Source organism: Corapipo altera, unplaced genomic scaffold (genome assembly GCF_003945725.1).
Source record: "Corapipo altera isolate COAL_440 unplaced genomic scaffold, ASM394572v1 0, whole genome shotgun sequence".
In the NCBI taxonomy this organism is placed as follows: Eukaryota; Metazoa; Chordata; class Aves; order Passeriformes; family Pipridae; genus Corapipo; species Corapipo altera.
Window position 1 is genome coordinate 83,072,522 of NW_020884872.1, and position 19,319 is coordinate 83,091,840.

General features: G+C 42.2%; 1 protein-coding gene across 2 annotated transcripts; it reads left to right on the forward strand.

The window, feature by feature from the left end:
- The first annotated feature begins 425 nt into the window (after positions 1–425).
- Positions 426–18,104, forward strand: CTSC (cathepsin C). Of its 2 annotated transcripts, none has more exons than XM_027654584.1 (7): positions 426–504; positions 1,429–1,574; positions 10,596–10,762; positions 11,173–11,328; positions 13,412–13,527; positions 16,081–16,212; positions 16,971–18,104. In XM_027654584.1, the coding sequence occupies exons 1-7, from the start codon at positions 441–443 to the stop codon at positions 17,471–17,473; spliced, it is 1,284 nt and encodes a 427-aa protein (XP_027510385.1). In that variant the 5' UTR covers positions 426–440; the 3' UTR covers positions 17,474–18,104. The 2 variants fall into 2 exon arrangements, with proteins under 2 accessions (XP_027510385.1, XP_027510305.1); XM_027654504.1 differs by lacking the exon at positions 426–504 and adding an exon at positions 721–898.
- The last annotated feature ends 1,215 nt before the right edge of the window (positions 18,105–19,319 follow it).

A 19,319-nucleotide genomic window follows, 5' to 3' on the forward strand; every position in this document is an offset into this window, starting at 1 on the left:
ACACCTGTCCCCTGCAAACATTCTGGTTGTTGGATGTGCAGGATTTTGCAGATCACCGAAACTTCCACTTTCAGGGGGGATTTTCCATGCTTTTTGTTGACTGCTGCTGTGTACAAAGGGTCTCAAAGATGGTGCAGATTTTTGGGTTACATCCCGAGCAGGACTGCTGCCGCGTGGCTTCCAGGCTATGACGTGAGGCTGTTTCAGAAACTCTGGGTGACTTTGTGCCGCTAAACCCATGGCGAACAAGAAGCCTCATCCTCCACAGCAGCAAGACCTGCAGTGACCCTGGGGACCAGCCTCGTCCGGCTGTCCCTCTCCGGGGAACCTCGCGAGTGCCCAGGCTTGAGGCTGGGGAGCGGGACAGGGGATCTGGGCAGGAGGCTGCCCTTTGAGGGAAGGATGTCTTTCGGGGAGGTAGATAGGCTTTGGGGAAGAAGATGCCCTTTGGGCAGGAGGACTCCCGTTGGAGAGGACAACTTTTGGGGCGGGGGACGTTTTTCGGTGACGAGAATGCCCATTGCGAGGCAGGATGCCCTTTGGAGACGTGGGCGCCCTTCGCAGCAGAGAACGCCGTTTGGAAAGAACACCCTCCGGGGTGGAGGAGGCCCTGCCCCTCCCGGCGGAGCGCAGCCGGCCCGGGGCGGGCCCGGCCCCGGGGGCGGGGAGGTGGCGGGGCGGGGAGGTGGTGGCGTCCGGGCCCACTTCGGCGGAGGCGGCGGGCGCGGTGCGATGGCGGGGTGGGCGCTGGGGGCCGTGGCGCTGGTGCTGCTGGCGGCGCCGCCCGCGGCCGTGGTGGCCGACACGCCGGCCAACTGCTCCTTCGCCGACCTGCTGGGCACCTGGGAGCTCCGCGTCTGGCGGGCCGGCGGCCGCCACGGCAACTGCTCGCAGGCGGGTGAGACCGCGGCGGCCCTGGCCAGTTACCCTTCCCCGCGGAGCCTCGGGTGCCCGCAGCCGGTCCGGGAGGGGGAGAGGGTGTTCCGGAGAGCCCGAGGAGATGTGGGGGGGGGCAGCGGCGGCTCCGTGCCGGGAGAGCCCAGAGCCGGCACAGGAGGCGGGTTCCTGCCTGGGAAGTGCGTCTGACCACTTCTGTTTGTTTCGGTTAGGGCTCGACTAGGCCTCTTGATGAGCCCCACCGGCTCTTGCCTGCTCACTGCCCCTCACAGATGCCTTCCTGCCCAGCTCAGCCTGCCCGGGCAGTGGCTATGACCAGGAGGAGAGCGTGGCTGTGCTGGGCGACACACCTAGGCACCTCCTTGGAAGCCACCGGCTGCCAGAACTGGCTGTCGGGGGAGCCTGACAGCATCCGGAGAGGTGGAAATACCGCGCCCCGTGGAAATACCCGCGAGGAGATAATAGTAGCGGGGAGTTACTTTTAATCTCTTCCACACAGTAATCGTGCTGTAATGGTTGTATTTCTTTTAGGGCCTGTGGATAAAAAGGTGCTTGTCAATCTTCAGAAGTTAGATGTGGCTCAAGATAGTCTGGGCAACTATGGTTTCTTCACTTTGATTTACAATCAAGGCTTTGAAATTGTGATAAATGACTACAAGTGGTTTGCATTTTTTAAGGTGAGTTAACTTGGTGTGTACTAGATCACTGGCTGTTGCTAAAATGGCTTTAGTTAGGCTTCAGTCCATGAGTGGCATGGTGGGTCAGTTGGGATGCTTATTATGTTTGGTTCTAAGGTTTGCCTAGATTACTAAACAAAGAATTTTTTTAACATAAGGAAGTAGTTATCAGTGGCTGGGTAGGGAGTTGATGGAGGGAAGATCATACCCATATTGGGCACTATCTGAAAAAAATTACAGATGCTGCTGCTTTCCTTTCTTGGCATGCTTGAAACAATTGTAGGCCTTCATGAAGCTAACTCTCTTAGTAGCCAGAATTTTTTTTTTTTTTTAAACTTTTCTTGACACTGTGGACCCAAGTGAAATAGCAAACACCATTCCTTTTATCTTTCCTTAAAGATGTTCTCTAATACATGGTAATTTTGGAGCCTTCTGTTCTCCTTGCTGAAGGATTTAAATTTTCCTTAAATTTTATTTCAGAATACTGCTTTAATATCTCAGGAACCTTTATGTTATCTATAATTATTCATTTGGAGTAATACTGTTTTCTCCAGTCCCTGTTAATGACTTCATACCAAGCTGGAAAAAGTGATGGCAGGCAGGGGGTAGACAGGAGAAAACTCTGTTGTTAAAGGAGTGCTCTGCTGCTGTCCCAGTGAGTGGCATTGTGAATCTGAAGGGTGGTTTGAAGTAATCTCTGCAGGATAACTTTGCTACCTGGGAGACAGATATGTTTTACAATAGTTGGTGAATGCAGTCCTGGGCAGGAACAGTGAACATGTTTCTTGGTTTTCTCAGGAAGCATGATCTTGTGTCTGGCTTCAGATGAGTCAGCAGTAAACACCTAGGCCTTTTCCAAGCACAAAATCAATGAACCTTCACTAGTAGAAGGAGGGTGAAGAAATTACTTTTACTTTACATGGTCTTTCTAGGCACCATCATAGATGGTTTATTTTACAGCAGCTATTTTAAAGTCAGTGTTTTCAGATGTTAAGAAAAGTGATAATCTGCTCTCCCAGGAGAATTGTAATCCTTACTGAACAGAAATGATGTATAAGGCTTGAATTTAACTACAAGTTCCTTGCAGCTTCCTGTGTGCCAGTTTGAGCTCATGTAAGGTAAAGGACTGTGTAGGCTGTTTAACATAACTAATGGGGAGTTATTTACATGCTCGTTGTAGGTTAACCCTAGTGTGTAGATAGGGGTTACCCTGATAAGTAGCAAAGCTCCAATCAGCCGCTTGCTTGTTCCCCCTCAGTGGGACAGGGGAGAGAATTGGAGGGATAGAAGTGCAAAAACTCATGGATTGAGATAAAGGTACTTTAACAGGTAAAACAAAAGCTGTGTAGGCAAGCAAAGCACAATAAGGAGTTCATTCACTACTTGTCACCAGTAAGCAGGTCTTTAGCAATTTCCATGAAGTGGGTCTTCATCATGCGTGACTGTTACACAAGAAGGCAGATGTCTTGATTCTGAATGTTCCTCTTTTTTCCTTCTTTCCTCAACTGTTATTTCTCCACATGATATTGTACGGCATGGAATATCCCTTTGGTCAGTTGGGGTCAGCTGTCCAGGCTGTGTCCCCTCCCAGTTTCTTGTACACCCCCAACCTACTTGCTGGCAGGGCTCTCTGAGGAGCAGGTGAGGCCTCGGTGCTGTGTAAGTGCTGCTCAGCAATAACTAAAACACCTCTGAATTATCAACACTGTTTTCTTCACAAATTAAAAATGTGGCACTATATCAGCCACTATAAATAACTGTCAAAACTAGTGCACTCTTATAACTGTAAATTTTTAAAATAAGAATGCAGTTTTTAAAAATAAGACAGGGTCTTGTGTGAGAGAAAAATACGTGATTGACATTCTCATCTGTATAAGACAGTGAAACTAAATTGCTGCTATGTGCACTTCTTATAGCTTTGGCAGGTGATACACCAAAAACTGTATGGACACTGAAAGGTAGTCTAATTGGGCAGAATTGTTCTGAAACTTCTTAGGCAGGGACACATCTATGAGGCTACCTACAATGGAAGGGCCTCCCTCAAAGGTAGCAGGAATTACTGCCTCTGTGAGGACAGTGGAACACTATGCTATAGTATTTCCATGAACTCAAGCTTGAGGTGTCGTGTCTGGCAGGTAGAATTCAGCAGTCGTTGAACTCATTTGAGGAGAATATAGTTGAACTACCAGACTGGGAATCCTTAGGCTGATATTTTACACTGAAATACAGTGACTTTACAAGCCAGTATGCTGAGCGGTGAAACAGGTGCTGATTATCAAATTAGTTCTTGTATGTGAGCAATGCAATCGTAGAAACTGTGGCCTGCTCTGGAACATAAATAGATCTGTTAGGAGCCAACTTGAAGACAGTTGAGAGTCAGAGAAGGCTCTGCTTCTACTTGTGATGTACCTTGTGAAATACATCCCAGAACAAGTACTAAGTCAAGTGACCGATAAGTGTTGATTTCTTGTATTGCATTGTTCGCAAGAGTAATCTTAAAACAATATACCAAAACTTTTATAGAATAATTTATGTTGGAAGGAACTTCTGGTGGTCATCTGATTCACCTTGTTGCTCAAAACAAGGCCAGTCAAATCATGTATGTGTCTTAGCCATTTGTGAGCAAATGCATTAATTGTTAGTTTTACAGTCACCTTTGGTATTGAGAAATGGCAAACTTGTTTGGCTCATTGTTCAGTAGTTGGGAATTTATCAGCAAGACATCTTTAATTTAAAGACTTGTTTTCTTAGACATTATAGAGAGGATTAGAGCCAAATTCGGTTACCGTCTATTAGTTTTCCTGCTCTAAAGGAAACAATAGATTACCAAGATGCATGTAAAATGTCTGAGAAGGCTGAGGAAATAGCACAACACTTAGTAATTGCATTTTTTTGCTGCAGATAACTACTTGATGTTATTGGGCAACAACATGCAATGCTGTCTATCTCCAAAATTCTTACTTCACAACCATCAGTGGGGACTTGGAGGGAGGAAGTGGTTCCTTACAAACTGTTTGACTTTGTGACATATTTAGCTGTGTATATCTGTTTACTTTTAATCCAGTAAATACTGCATTACATATGAAATAGAAATACAAAATGTCTAGTCCTAGTAGAAACTAGAAATGTGGTTTTATCTTTCAAATGCAACTAATTCTGTTGTAAGACCATTTTCGTCGTCTTCTACCCTGAAGTTTCTAGGGAATAAGTAATATATTCCATTCAATGCAGGCTTCAGAGTTTTTTGAACAATGTTTGCCTGTTGTTTAAAATACTCCTACCATTTGTACCTGAAAGTAACATAAACATAGCAGACTTCATTTGCTTAGTGTTGGTCATACTTGAGAAGCCTTCGGAGTAAAAAAGGGTAAACTAGAACACTGACTGGCAAGGGCCTTCCTCCCTGGAAATGCAATAAGAGGAAAGCGTAAAAGCAATCTCATAGTATATTGCTTAACCTTGATCACTGTTGAGTATTTGAAAAGTCATAAGACAAAGTCCCTTTGGAATTCGTGGAAGGGAAGAATTTTCTTTGCTGGTAGTCTCTTGCTCTACAACCAGAAGGTACAGAACTAATATGTTTAATATGGAGTAATTTGCTGTTGTTTTTGCTACTTGGTAAAAGTACTTAATTCACTCTGAATTAACCTTAGAGTGTGAACATGGTTCTGGAGTTACTGCTTGATTGTGGAATAATTTATTGGTTCATGGAGCGGGTTGTGGTATTGGAACAGCCATAATACAGAAGGCCTTGCGTATCTCTTTCCATAGTAGTGGATTTGAGCTTGTCAAGAAAGTGTGTATTGCTTAAAGGCTGCTCATCAGTTTCAAATTCTTTTTATGTTTCACTAAAGTTATGTGACTAAAACCTCATCATGGTGACAGGGCAGAAGAAACGTCCTTTTTATATGCTATGGTCCTGTAACTTGTATTCTGTAATGCTCCTGTTCTGACATTGAAGAATGATGGAGTTGCTTGGCACAATGAAGAGCAGTATTTAAGCCGTTAGTGTCGTCTGTGTGTTTCAGACATAGAAGTACCACTGGTGCTAATTGAACTTCTGGTGTATTTCTGCTTCATGTTAAAAAATTAAGCTATTAATTACTGACCAGAATGCTGTGAGCTTGCCTTAAGTGGTGGCTTTATCAGAGCTACTGTACTGTGTATATATAGACAGAACCTGTTGGATGATGCATGCATCAGTGAGTTTTTAAGCTTTTTGTTCCTGTGGCTTGCTAAACAGACATCTACTAAGACTTTTGTGGGGCCTCACTACCATTACTAGTTGTTCTTTGGCTTGGGGCCTGTGGGGAAATGATTATATACACCAAGGGAGTGGATTGAGTGAGCTTATCTATGCATTTTTTCCTCAGTTTGCTTTAGTATCTTAAGTAAAGAAACTCTAACAGTGTTTTATTTCTAACTATTGTTGTATTCCTGTTCTCTCCAGTTTTCCAAGTTAAATGCAGCATCCTACTGTATTCTTGCATTCTGCTTCTGACAAGTCATAGTTATTCTTCTTGCTGTTTGTTTGCAGCACAGAGTAACTTGTTTGTTTTACATGAATGCTCTTGCTTAATATGTGCTGCTGAAACATCCTTATACTGAACTTGGATATGAATTTACTCTACTGACTCTTGACAGAATATGCCAAGTTGGAAGGTACCCACAAGGATCATCGAGTCCAAATCTTGGCCCTGCACAGGACCATCCCAAAGAGTCACACCATGTGCCCGAGAGTACTGTCCAAATGATTGTTGAATTGTCAGGCATGGTGCTGTGACCACTTCCCTGGGGAGCCTATTCCAGTGTCCAATGACCCTCTGGGTGAAGAACCTTTCTCTAATATCCAACCTAAACCTCCCCTGTCACAAATTCAGGCCATTCCCTTGGGTCCTGTCCCTGGTCACCAGAGAGAAGAGATCAGTGCCTGCCTCTCCTCTTCCCCTCATGAGGAAGTTGTACATGAGACCTGCAATGAGGCCTCCTCTCAGTCTCCTCTTCTCCATGATGAACAGACCAAGTGACCTCAGCCACTCCTCATACAACTTCCCCTCAAGGCCCTTCACCATATTCATTGCCCTCCTTTGGATGGGATGCTCTAAGAACTTAATATCTTTCCTATATTGTGGTGCCCAAAACCTGCACACAATATTCAAGGTGAGGCCACCACAGTGTGGAGCAGAGTGGGACAATTCCCTCCCTCAACTGGCTGGCAGTGCTCTGCCTGATGCCCCCAGGACACGGTTGGCCCTCCTGGCTGCCAGGGCTCTGCTGACTCATATTCAACTTGCCATCAACCAGGACCCCCAGCTCCCTTTCTGTGGCACTGCTTTCCAGCATCTCATTCCCCAGTCTGTACGTACATCCAAGGTTACCCTGTCCCAGGTGCAGAATCTGGCACTTCCCCCTTGTTGAACTTCCTATGGTTGGTGATTGCCCAGTCCTCTAAGTGTATAGGGTAGTCCTGCCCCTGGAACTCAAGTTGGCTTTTTGCCCAAGCACTGCTTAAGTTGAGAACATTAGATGTAAAAGGGGATGGGCGGGCAGCCTGTGTTTGTAGCACTGCTGAATCCCTGTTAAAATAACGTTTCCAATAAGGTCTCCATCCTTTTGTGCTTTCCCCTTAGTGAGATTAAAGATTTAAAGAAAACTTTAAACAATTATGTTTCTTTACCGGGACTAGAAGTGAATATGCAGATAGATTGTCATGATGACCAACACAGAAAAGATGCTATTAAAACTATATTGCACCAAAAACTTTACCTGGGGTTCAGGTATCTGACAGCAGTCTTTGAAGTCTAGTTGCATGAAGCTTTTTAAGGGTAATGTTGTTGGAGTGGCTTGGCTAAATTCTGGCATTAGGCAAAGTTGCGTGAGTTGTCAGGCTTGAGAAAAATATGCATTTGAAATAGAATTAAAGCTTAAACCTCAGAATTGGAACTGTTGAATATATTTGGTGCCTTTTTACAGGAGTTGTCCTAGACTGGTCAGATCACTGGATGCAGTTTACTTAATGCTGCGGATGTGAGCATTGGCTGATGGAGTTACCATGTGGCATGGTTGCAGTGGTCTCAATAACTCAGAATGAAAGCCATCATCTTAGGTCTGTAGAGAAAATGCATGCAGCAGTTGTCCAGCAGTTGCTGGTGATCAGAGCTGTGTGGCTGTTGTCCTCCATGAAGGATGCTGTTATAGGATGGGTTCTGTGGATGTTTTAGGTGCTGTACTGGCAGCTTCTTTGGGGTCTGATGTTAAAATTCACATCCACTTGAGTCAGCTGTTGTTCATGCAATGGTGCCGTGTCCCTGTATGATTGTTATTTGGACAGGCATACTCATAGTCAGTCCTCTAAAACCATTACAATGGTACAGTCAGATTTGGCAGATCAAATCTCTCAACCTTCGCTGGTAGCAGTAAGAAATGCTGCCTGTGGTTTTAGAAATGATGTACTGATTTGGTGGTGTACCTTCTGGTAGTAAGCAGTGGGTGTCATTGTCATGGCACCTATGACGATGCTACCCCATTTTATTTCTTCTAACGTGTGGCTCAGTGGGTAATTAACTGGCTTGTAGAAATGAAGCATAAATATTGGAGTTTTTTTAAAGGTTTCTCTGTCACTTCACTGGGTCAGTGGCTCTCAATTACAAGTCAGAGGGGGAAAAGCAAATTGGGACTTTTTGGGTATATTTTCATTTCCTAGCTGACTGTGCTTCTTTGAGGTTAAATTCTCTTTATCCAGGTATCATTTGATATGCTATGGTCTCAAAGTCTCCGTGTCCCCTTTTTAAAGTCAGTTCAGTAGTATCTTATAGTTGGCCAGTCTACAAAAAGTTAGCTACAGAGGATTTGAATTGCCTAATTTTAGGCTTCTACACAGACTGTCTGAAATTGGCTTTTGTGTCTTGAGGCGTTGCCACTGACTGTCCTCTTACCCCCTTCCTAGTTTTGCTGATATGTATGAACTGAAAGAACAATGTAAGAAACTTGCTAAATTCACTTTCCCAAAAGATAAGTTGCATAAATGTTGTGAATGTTATTCTGGTTTATCTACATCTTTTAAAAAGCAATTAATTTAATCTCCTGGAAAAGGACAGGGATTTTTAGGAGAGAAAAACAAAACAGGAAAAAAAAGGCATTTTGTTGTTTTCATTTGCTAGTTAGCAGATGTCTTCATGAAAAAAAAGGCAACGAGTTAAGTCCTAAATCTAATTTAATTTTAATTTAATTCAGTATAACTGTATACGAGGCAGGGATCTGTGTCTGATTGTTGCAGGAAGCAGGCCTGTTCCTGTAATCTTCACGTATTTAGATTGAAGGCCTTTGTTTATCGAGAATAGCTGTACTTGGTCTTGTTATAATCTGTGGCAGCTTTTACATAAAAAAGACAGGTATTAATTTAATACTGTTGTGTAGAGCCAAATAAAGTGATCTCATGGTAAATTATAGATGTAAAGTCACTAACCTGTTACTTTTGGGTGTCTGGATTTCTAGCACTCCTGCTGTGAAGAGGGTATTTCTCAAATCGTCTCTGGACCTTGCCCTTGCTATGTGGCCAAGTGTAGTTATATCCTATATTGCACGATCTTGAACAGTAAGAGAGGCTGAATAGAGCAAGGTGACAGCTCAGCTTCCTAGTACCCCCATGCTGCTCCAGTCAGCAAACTTGCTTGCCTTGCTAGACAAGCAGGAATGTAGATATGAAGCCTGTGCAACCTCCAGACTGGGGACAAAGCAAATTCCTGTTCTAAAGCAGAGAATTAGCCTTTAATTTTATTCCTTTGATCGATAAATTTAATTATTTCACTACATGTTCTCCTTCAGATTTCCCACAAAACCTGTACAGAGTCACAATCCCCCTGTCTCTTTAATTACTCATTTCCATCTTGGGGCATTTCTTTCACCAAAACCCACCACTTCCTTCAGTAAAGAAGCTGAGCAAGCATTTTGTTGAAACATAGTTCCAAAATCCCTGTACTGTTGTGCATGTGCAACTCCAGTGAGATTTAAGGAAGTATTTCTGGACTAGAAAACTTGGATTCTATTTTTGCGATTAGAAGAGTAAAGTTAAAGCTTTTGTTGCATGGGATTTTCAGGCTCCTTTGTAGTTTAATACAAAACAGGCTCTAACCTTAAGAGATGAGTAATGAGTAAAGAACCACACGGCCCCTGCCCCATCCTGAGACATTCTGCTGTCAAAGAATTGCTTCAGAAAACTTACATAGCTGGGTAAAGTGTTAGTGCTAACTGTTGTATGAAGACACATTTTACTGAATATGTAACATTATTACTCTTCATTTTAGTAAATGAAGACTTGTGTGAACAGGGAAGTGTTAGGACTCAGGACTTGAGACCTTAGTAACGCTCTCCTCACTGCCAACTTTAAATGAGTTGTTCTCAATGGATCATCATTTCATACTGTTTCATTTTGATAGTTCATGTGAAGTTGTTTCTCTATGCTGTACCATCACAGCTCAAGCTTTAAGCAGTTGCAGGAAGTCTCATCTCTTTTTCTGACTTGTAAAACAAAAAACAGTACATAAATTACACACAAATAAATACAGAAATAGTACATGTTTCCCTGAGAGGTTACTGGATGAGAGAAACTTGCTATCCTTCCTGTGTTTGAGTCCTAGTTTCTCAAACTTCTGAAGTAGTCCAGAGTTAGCTTGACTAGTCACATATGTGGAGCAACAAACCTCAGGGCCTTGAAGAGAAGGGTAAGTACTAAGAGGTCTTTTGCATCTTACTGAGAAAGTAATTGTTGAACCCAAACAACTAGCACCTGTTAGTTGATACTGATATTAATGCATGCTTTGTTGCTAATAGTGCAAGTCACAACCTGATTGTCTTCTGCAGTGATTTGATAAGTATCAGTTTCATTTATCTACTTAACCTCTTGAATATATGTTTGGTCACTTCCTCTGAAAGACAGGCAAGAAGCAGCTGAGTGGGTGGGGAACTGCTGTTAGGCTAACAAATGCATCTGCTCAACACCGGCATAACTTCTTCACCTTACAGTACAAAAAGGAAGGCCAGAATGTAACCAGCTACTGTAATGAGACTCTACCAGGATGGGTACATGATGTACTTGGCCACAATTGGGCTTGTTTCATTGGACAGAAGATTACTTCATCTCCTTCAGATGTTCACATAAACGAGCTGCCTCTCCAGAAGCCCAGGGGAAGGTAAGCAACAGATAAGTGAGCTTTTACTGGAATAAAATGTTTCATAACTGTCCATCGGGTTTTAGCTAAAACCATAAGGACCAATTCTGTTACTGAGGGCAAAGTTAATACCAGTTATAATGTTGGAAATAAAACCTGAATGCAGTAAAACAGAGCGTGTGCCTGTCACATCAGAGTTTCTCCTGTGGCGAAGCTCAGTTACAAAACTAACATGTCTAAACAAGATGATTATATCTAATCAGTCTCAAGTTTAAGGAACCTTGCCTTGATCCAATATTTCCATGTTTCTTTATCAGTACCTACCACAAGACACTTCCAGAGTTAGTCTTTTACATATTGAGTTTAGAGAACACCTTTATTTTTTAATCTGTCCTTTTCTTACTGTTTTATTTGGTTGCTTTTGTTTGCAGACTTTCAGGCAGGCGTTATGTGCACAACTCAGATTTCGTAAATGCTATCAATGCTCACCAGAAGTCGTGGAGAGCGGCAAGATACAAGGAGTATGAGCATTTTGCCCTGGAAGAACTAACTAGAAGAGCTGGGGGTCTCTATTCCAGAGCTTCAAGGTAGTTGAAACAAAACAAAACCTTTTGTTTTGCCATAAACCTTGCTACTGCCAAGACTCTGCTTATATTTGTCCTGGTGCTTTCTAGCTGTGTTTTGGCTTGTAGGTCAGATGTTTAATCAAGTTTTAGGGCCTTCCAGCTCATAGTCATGGGGTGCCAACATAGTTTTCATTTGAATGATTATTCTGAGCATCTATCATCTCAAGCAGTTGAGACAAATAGAGTAACCTACCCTTTAATCCTGCCCAGTAGCTTGCTGCTGAATTCATATGTGCAGGGAAGAAGTGGGACAATCTCAGTTGTCATCTCACTCTTGTGTCTGCTCATCAGCTGCTTGCCACAGTCAGGAGTTTCTGCTTGTACTTTGTCCTGGTTCTGCTAGTTCATAATTGCAATTAAAAAGCAGTGAACTGCATTCTGCCATTAAACATAAATATTAAAGATTTCTGAGGGAATTCCCTGGTTACTTTGATAATTTGCCGTGCCTTCAACAGGATGCTCTAACAGGAGTAGTGTCTCACTGAAGAAGCATGAAAGCAGCCCCAAGAATGCCTTCAGGGTCTTGCAGATCACTGAGCAGAGAGCAGTAATGGGGATTTGTACATCATCCTCTAGATTAATTTGCAAACTAGAGTTCTTTGATCTAAAGATTCTCTTCTTTACAGCTTTCTACCTTCTTGGCATTTTTGCTTTTTTCACTCTTGGTATTCCTGTGAGTAGGAATGCTACTTAGTTTTCCAAACTGTGGCAATTGTGTGTTGTAGAAGAAGGTCCTGCTCTACAATAAAACTGCTGATTTGTGTGGAATAATTATGCAGATTATCATGGTTTCATCATATAGACAGAACTCACCTTGTAGATCATCTTCAAATACAGTAAACTACTTGGTAACAATAACCTGTTGCACCCATACTGTGCCATGATGGTACTTGGTTGGCCCTCTCCTGCTTTCAGAACAGATTCCAGTGTCTGGTATTTGTGAATGGCACCTAAGGACAAGCATTGGATTATGTGAAAGCTGAATGCAGAAAGCTCTTGGCTTGCTGATGTATGAGCATCACTTGGCTGCAAGTGGTAAATGAGGAAAGTAACATTCAATACTTCTTCAATAGTCACAGTAAAAACTTGCTCCAGAGAAGCTTCTGAGACAAGTGGTACTACATCTAGTGAAGTGATGATGTAAGCCATGTCTGTCTGCAGTTAAACAGTCTGTAGCTGCTGTCAGTGCATGCTGCCAAGACAAGGTGCCTTCTGCAGTCAGATATTCTACATACCTCGTGATGACAGAGGTGTAAAATATCTGCTGCAGAACTGTGTTGCAGTGACCCTCAGCACTTCAGATGAGCACATATGTATTTGACTTCAGCAGCTTGTAGATGTTAAGGAAACGTCCCTGTTTGACCATCCAGAAGCCACTCTGGCAGTCACTCTCACAGCACCTGAGCTGGAACTGAGGGCCCTTTGCAGCTACAGACCCCACACTCACACAGTCAGACCAGGTTTCCCATAGTGGAGTCTCAGATGTCCAGATACATAAAATAATTTAAACTTGATGCAATAACTAAATAACAAAATAACAGCTCAAGCTGGTACTTCTGTGGAGGGGCCCCAAACAAAGAAACCCTGAGGCTTTTATCCACTCACAGGCTAAGCGGTGAAAATCTGGACTCCTCAGCTCCTGCCGTGTCTCTGAGTGTCCGGTGTGGCTTGGCCGCAGGTCCCCAGGCCCTTGGTTATGCAAAGGGTCAGTAGTTCACAGCCTCTCATCTAGGCCACTCAGAATTCAATCTGCAGCTGGCACTGCAGCTTGCAAACTGAGCTTCCTGTACTGAATGTGTATTCTTCAGTAGTGGATAGTTCATAACATAGTTCCGTCAGGGAGCATATTTGAGTAGGTCTTGCATCCTACTGAAACTAATCTCTTCAGATTGACACCCACTCAGTTTAGATGGAGACTATTTCAAATTGCATAGTGTGAAGTAAGTCCAACTAGTAGAAGCCAAAAGATGAAAACTGAGTGTTATGTAGTTGTTTCCTTGTCTAGAGCATGGTATGTTTCTCAAAATCATTTTCTCCTCTTTAGACCAAAGCCTGCACCTCTAACACCTGAATTACTAAAAAAAGTTTCAAGCTTGCCAGAATCCTGGGACTGGAGAAATGTGAATGGTGTCAATTATGTCAGCCCTATTCGGAATCAAGGTAAAAATGAATAAAAGCTCTGAATTAAATGCTCTAGTGCTCTTTTGATGTACTTCATAATTTGCTGTTAGCAAGAAGGATTTGTCTAGTGTCTTCCAGTTGACAGATTGCACCTTTACTGTGAATAACCTGTGGAAACTGGTTGGAGTCCTGGCTACCAACACTACTGAAATAGGTGATGGTACTGGCTTATCCAGACAGAAGTGTAGCTTGCTGGAGTGAAGGCCAATTACCACAGAACCCTGTATAAAGATAGCTCTCAAGTTTTGTCCAATCCATCTCAACCACAGTTTTCTGTACACTCACCGAACTGATATACATCCGACTCTTTCCCTAATTCTTGCTGATGGCAAATTATCATGCAGCTTTAATGAATAAACCCATGAAAATTGCTTATATTTCCTCCAAGTCTTGCCACCCTGATAAATTTAGGAGTTACTTAAATGGTTAGTTGCAAGAGGAGGCATTAGTCTCTGTGAAAATTGTGGACACTGATAAATATAGAATACTGATAAAACTATTTTTTTTTCTTTGCCCTATGATAGGGAATTGTTTAGCTTAAAGTAGAATAAAAAGGATACCATGCTGGTATATGTGTATTCTCTAGGAAGTGCTTTTATAGCACTGTGGTGTGAGAGACCTGAATTAGATGGTTAGACCTGAATTAATGGAAGCCAGAAGTGGACTCAGTTAATGTGTCCCTTGCCTGAACTACCATTTCCAAATAAACTTGCATCTTCTGGTAGTTATCTAGTGAAAACTTTTTGGGGAAGGGAACATAACATTAGCATGGTGGGGAAGCAGTTACTTAAATCACTGATCCCTCATTTATGGGTTAGTTGTTCTACCAGCTGGGCTCCTGGTAGCAGAAGAAGCATAGGAAGGCTTGTGGGAGTTCTAGCTTGCAAGCTGATACATTGCATCACTGGAAGATGGCAACAGGAAATTATACGGTCCTGTGTAGGTGTGAGTCCTCTGCTTTCTCCTGGTGTGAACTGTGAATATACCAAAGGCTCTTTTAGCTGCCAGACAATTGAACGCTTAGTTCCAAACTTACCCTTTCTCCAGTATGTTGCTTCAGAGTTTCTCTAAATGAGAGCTACTCTGTTGTTTCCAATAATAAAGCTTCCTACACTTTTCCTGTAATCTAAAAGTCCATGCTGAGTATGTTAAATGTCTGTGGAATATCCATTCTACTCTATCAAATTAGTATTTTAGCTTTCAGGCTTTAAAAAGAAAAATAAACAAACAAAAAAACCCCACACAAACAAAACCTCCAAAAGAGGTTAGTCTGTGAGCCTCATAAATGCCACTGGGCTAGCAGGAGAGAAATTTAGCAGCAAATCCAATGGACTGAAATGGTTGTGTGAATTGTATTTTTTACATTATTGCACACAAGATGCAACAAAGTGTTCAGTGTGGCCCATCTAAGATGCTGTGACTGTACAGTGAGTGGGTGGCATCTTTCACTGCTTCACTTTGCCCTACTGGGCAAAGGAGTGTTCATGTTCAGGCTGATTTTACCCCTTCTCTTCAGAGATACATCTGAGTGAAGGTGCAGTTTCACAAAATCTTGCTTTTGTAATAGTTCTGCTTTTATACACCTACACAGTTCAAGAGAAAGTATTTTGTTTTGTTCCTCAGGCCTCCCTTGTTTTCATAGCTCTGCAATATTTGACTTTCCTGCTGTCAGGAAACAAAAGGAAATCATGGACCTTGGTGACAATCAGTAGATAAAATAGGACCCCATCCAAGTAATTGTTCTTCCCTGTGATGCTTGTCATTCCACTTCTAAAGGTTTTTATATGTGAAAGGAAGGTCCTAGGAAGTGAAGAGGCCTAAAGCTACAAGCAATACTAAATTTTGATGCAAAAGTAAGGAGACTTAACTCTCTACCGGGAAACCAAAGGGAAGTTAAGGTGCCTCTGAAAAGCCAGCGTACAATTACCTACCCTTGGAAAGCAAGGGGAGCTGGGATGAATTCTCTATATCAAACTTGCTATTTATACTACTAGTCTCTAAAAGTTGGTTGTTTTAGGGGTAGCTGGAGAGGTGGAATATTTTTTCAACTGGAGATTACAGGACTAAATCCATTGGTAGGTTGAAATAAGAACAATAATTTCAGCATTCACTTCAAATAGTTCCTTGCCACATAGCATATGTACTCCATAAAGGGTTGTTGTCTGAGGCAGTAGACTGAGACTTCTCTGCCCTGGTAATGCGGTCCCTGTAGGTTCATTCTGAAGGAATAGCATAATAGGATAGCTCTTAAAAGGTACTGCTGAAAAAACACTGAAGAGCAGTATGCTGTCTCTTATTCTTGCATAAGCTCTGTGTTCCTTCAGAAGTTGTTAGAAGTGGGTTTTTTTAGTTGCGTGCTTAAAAGCTAAATGTAGATATAAAGTTTCTGCTCCATTGGTTTATAAATTCTAATCACATCTGGTAGGTTTTGACTCAGTGGACTCTAGGAATTAGTTGTACCTGACTGTAGGTGACTAACCTTTGTTTGTGTTACTGACTGCTCTTCATGGTTCCGTTTTCTTCCCTTCTTAGGCTCATGTGGCAGCTGTTATGCGTTTTCCTCCATGGGCATGCTGGAAGCAAGAATACGCATCCTTACAAACAATACTCAGAAACCGATCTTTAGTCCGCAGCAGGTTGTGTCTTGCAGCCAGTATTCTCAGGGTAAGCATGCTGGTATTTACAATGACAGCTTTCAAGTTTTGATAATGCTGCAGAAGGAGAGTGTATATTAAAAACTTCTGTGCCTTCTCCATCACACACAATTTAGTTTTTTCGTAAAGTTTTTGGCAGGCTATACTTTATAGTACTTTTTTATTTTTTTTAAAGATTGCAGGAAAAAATTCCAGAGTTGTCAGTCTACCTCTTTGTGGGATGGATGATGGGATTGAATCAGGAGCAGGTGGCCTCATGCTTGGGATGTTACTGGATTTTAGGTAGATCTACCTGTGACGTGGGGAGTATCTAAGGAGTAGAGCTCAAAATGTAGCTAAATTGCAATGCATTCCTAGAAAGAATGGAACTAAATATTCTTCCAGTAGCATATTTAGAGGGAGGAGGAGCATATTAGGAGGAGGAGATGAGCAAAAGCAATGACTCAAGCTTTCTGGAGGACTGTATGCTTATTAGTCAGGTCTTTGTACTGCATGTAACTAATTGCTCTTCCTGATGGGGATTGTCAGGAGCAATTGATTGAGAACGGGGTCTATGTATTAATGTTCCCAGTATAGTTCCCACAAATGGGAATTTTGCCTTGTGTGTTACAGAAAGCTAGCTACAGCTAACTAGAATATTAGGATTGTCTGGGTCTCTGCAGTGCATGTTCAGTAGTATATCTGAAAGTATTCCAAAAGATATAAGTAGGAGAGGCTCCCACCTCAAATAACTCTCCAGGGTAATAAGCCCATATTTTTTTTGTTTAGGTTGTGATGGTGGCTTCCCATATCTCATTGCTGGAAAGTATGTCCAAGACTTCGGTGTGGTGGAAGAGGACTGCTTCCCTTACACAGGCCAAGATTCTCCATGCCTTTTCAAACGCAGCTGTTACCACTACTACACTTCGGAGTACCACTACGTTGGTGGTTTCTATGGAGGCTGCAATGAAGCCCTGATGAAACTTGAGCTTGTTCAGCATGGGCCAATGGCTGTTGCCTTTGAGGTTTATAATGATTTCATGCTTTATAAAGAGGGGATCTACCATCATACTGGGCTGCAAGATGACTCAAATCCTTTTGAATTGACCAATCATGCCGTCTTGCTGGTGGGCTATGGTGCAGACCCAGAAAGTGGTGAGAAATTCTGGATTGTGAAGAACAGCTGGGGCACCTCATGGGGAGAAGATGGTTACTTCAGAATCCGCCGTGGCACTGATGAATGTGCAATTGAAAGCATTGCAGTGGCTGCAACTCCTATTGCAAAATTATAAATGTAGAGGTCTTCATGCAGTGCCTTGTCCTGAGCCATATGAACATACCAATTGTTGAAGACTATGGTTAAAATCTGTCCCCTAGCTTGAACAGGACAGCTTTAATGAATTTTTCCAGAACAGAGCCATTTCCCTATATGAGAGGATGAACACTGTTAATTCTGCTCTATGCACTGAAGGCTTCCTCTTGAGTCTGATGGTAGATGACATAGAATGGCTGTTTTGGTAGCAGTGGTAATTAGTTATTCATCACCAGATATACATTTTCAGTTACGAGTTGCATTTTTTTCCATGGGCAATCTTGACCTTCAGAGCTCAGAGGGAAGCGTCTGCTGTGGTAATCTGTAACTGCTTTGAAAGGACACTGTAGTGCCTTACTTCTCAGAAATCAGGAAGTCACTGCAATTTAGAACAAATGTGTGGATTGGGGAGGGAATGGGCAATTACACTGATTAAAAGGAAATTTTAAAGCTTTAAGTGTCCTGTAAAAACTGCATGTCAAACCCTTATGACAATAGAAATCAATTCTATGTTTCAGGCTGTTACTGAATGTTCCAGTTCTGGATTTTATTGCTGTGCTTTGCAATTGATCATTTCTGAGTTCAATAAAAATTACCCCACTCCTATAGGAGTTAGTTTTTGTGGAAGCAATTGCTTCTTTGGTGACTTGTCTCTGTAAGCTTCTTGTCAAGAACTTTTTGCTTCAGCAGGATATAAACTGATGGGAAAGGAGGATGAGAGAGGAGAGGAACTATTAATCTTACAGCTGAAGCTGAGATACCACAACAGCATCGAGCAAGTTGTCCAGGCTGTGGATATGGGACGATTCATTGAGTAAATTTGCTAATTCCCCAGTAATCCTGCTTTAGACTTTTCTGTTAATCTCTTGCCCTATTTCTTTCAAATACGCAAGGTAGAAAAATAGAGTTGAGGGGGAGAATTGCAACACTTGGAATTAACCATTTCTGAGCTGCAACACAGTACTTGGTTAACACAACACTGCTCTTTGCTGTTCTCCACTTGAGTAAAGAGTGGCATAAACCCCCTGTTTCATGGGTAGAAGTTGATTTCTTTAGTAACCTGTTAAAATGTGACCAAAGCATTTCTATGCAACATACAGTCTTATAAGTGGGTTTTTTTAGGTGTAGGGAAGTTTATAAAATACAGAAAAATGGAAAAGTCATCTGTAATCAAAATATCTCATTTAACTTACAGGGGAAAACTCCCTTTTACTTCAGTAGCAGAATTTCACGGGAACTCTGTGACTCTAGTTTGCTCAAATTGAGGGGCAGGGGAAGGATAGCTTCATAGGCTTGGCTTTCTTCAACCCCCTGCCAAAAAATATCAAGTCAATATTGGAAATTTAGAACTTGTGTTTTTCCAGAATTGGAACAAGGACTTCCAAAATAGCTCATGTTCTGCATTGAATTGTTTTAGCTGAGGGAATTGGGGGGCATGGGAAGACCAGGGCACTTGTTCTTTCCCACTTGGATTATTTGGTGTTACTGGAAAACTGAGGGGCCCATTGAGAAGTAAATTCCTTGCAGAAGACTGTTGTCTTTGTGTAGGTGACCTGCAGGTTTGTCCTACTACCTGTGGGGTCGCTGTGGTTTCACTACACAGATAATCCATTTTGAATATCCTGTGCATTTGGAAGTGTCAGTTTTTAATAAGCAGGTATTTTCATGAAGTTATGGCTTTGTTTGTGCTAGGTTCTTGGATTTCTTTAATAGCACATGAGATTAGCTTGAGAATAAGGATACAAAAGGTAGATGTTTATTTCTACTGTCTTTTAGCCATTAGGAAATCAACTCATTATCATAAAACTGTTGCTGACACCTATGGC

Excerpts from the sequence above, each read along its gene's own strand:
- CTSC (XM_027654504.1), top strand. The coding sequence starts at position 733 with ATGGCGGGGTGGGCGCTGGGGGCCGTGGCGCTGGTGCTGCTGGCGGCG. Across the intron at positions 899-1,428 it reads CGGCAACTGCTCGCAGGCGG|GGCCTGTGGATAAAAAGGTG; the intron begins GTGAGACCGCGG and ends TATTTCTTTTAG. Across the intron at positions 1,575-10,595 it reads AGTGGTTTGCATTTTTTAAG|TACAAAAAGGAAGGCCAGAA; the intron begins GTGAGTTAACTT and ends TTCACCTTACAG.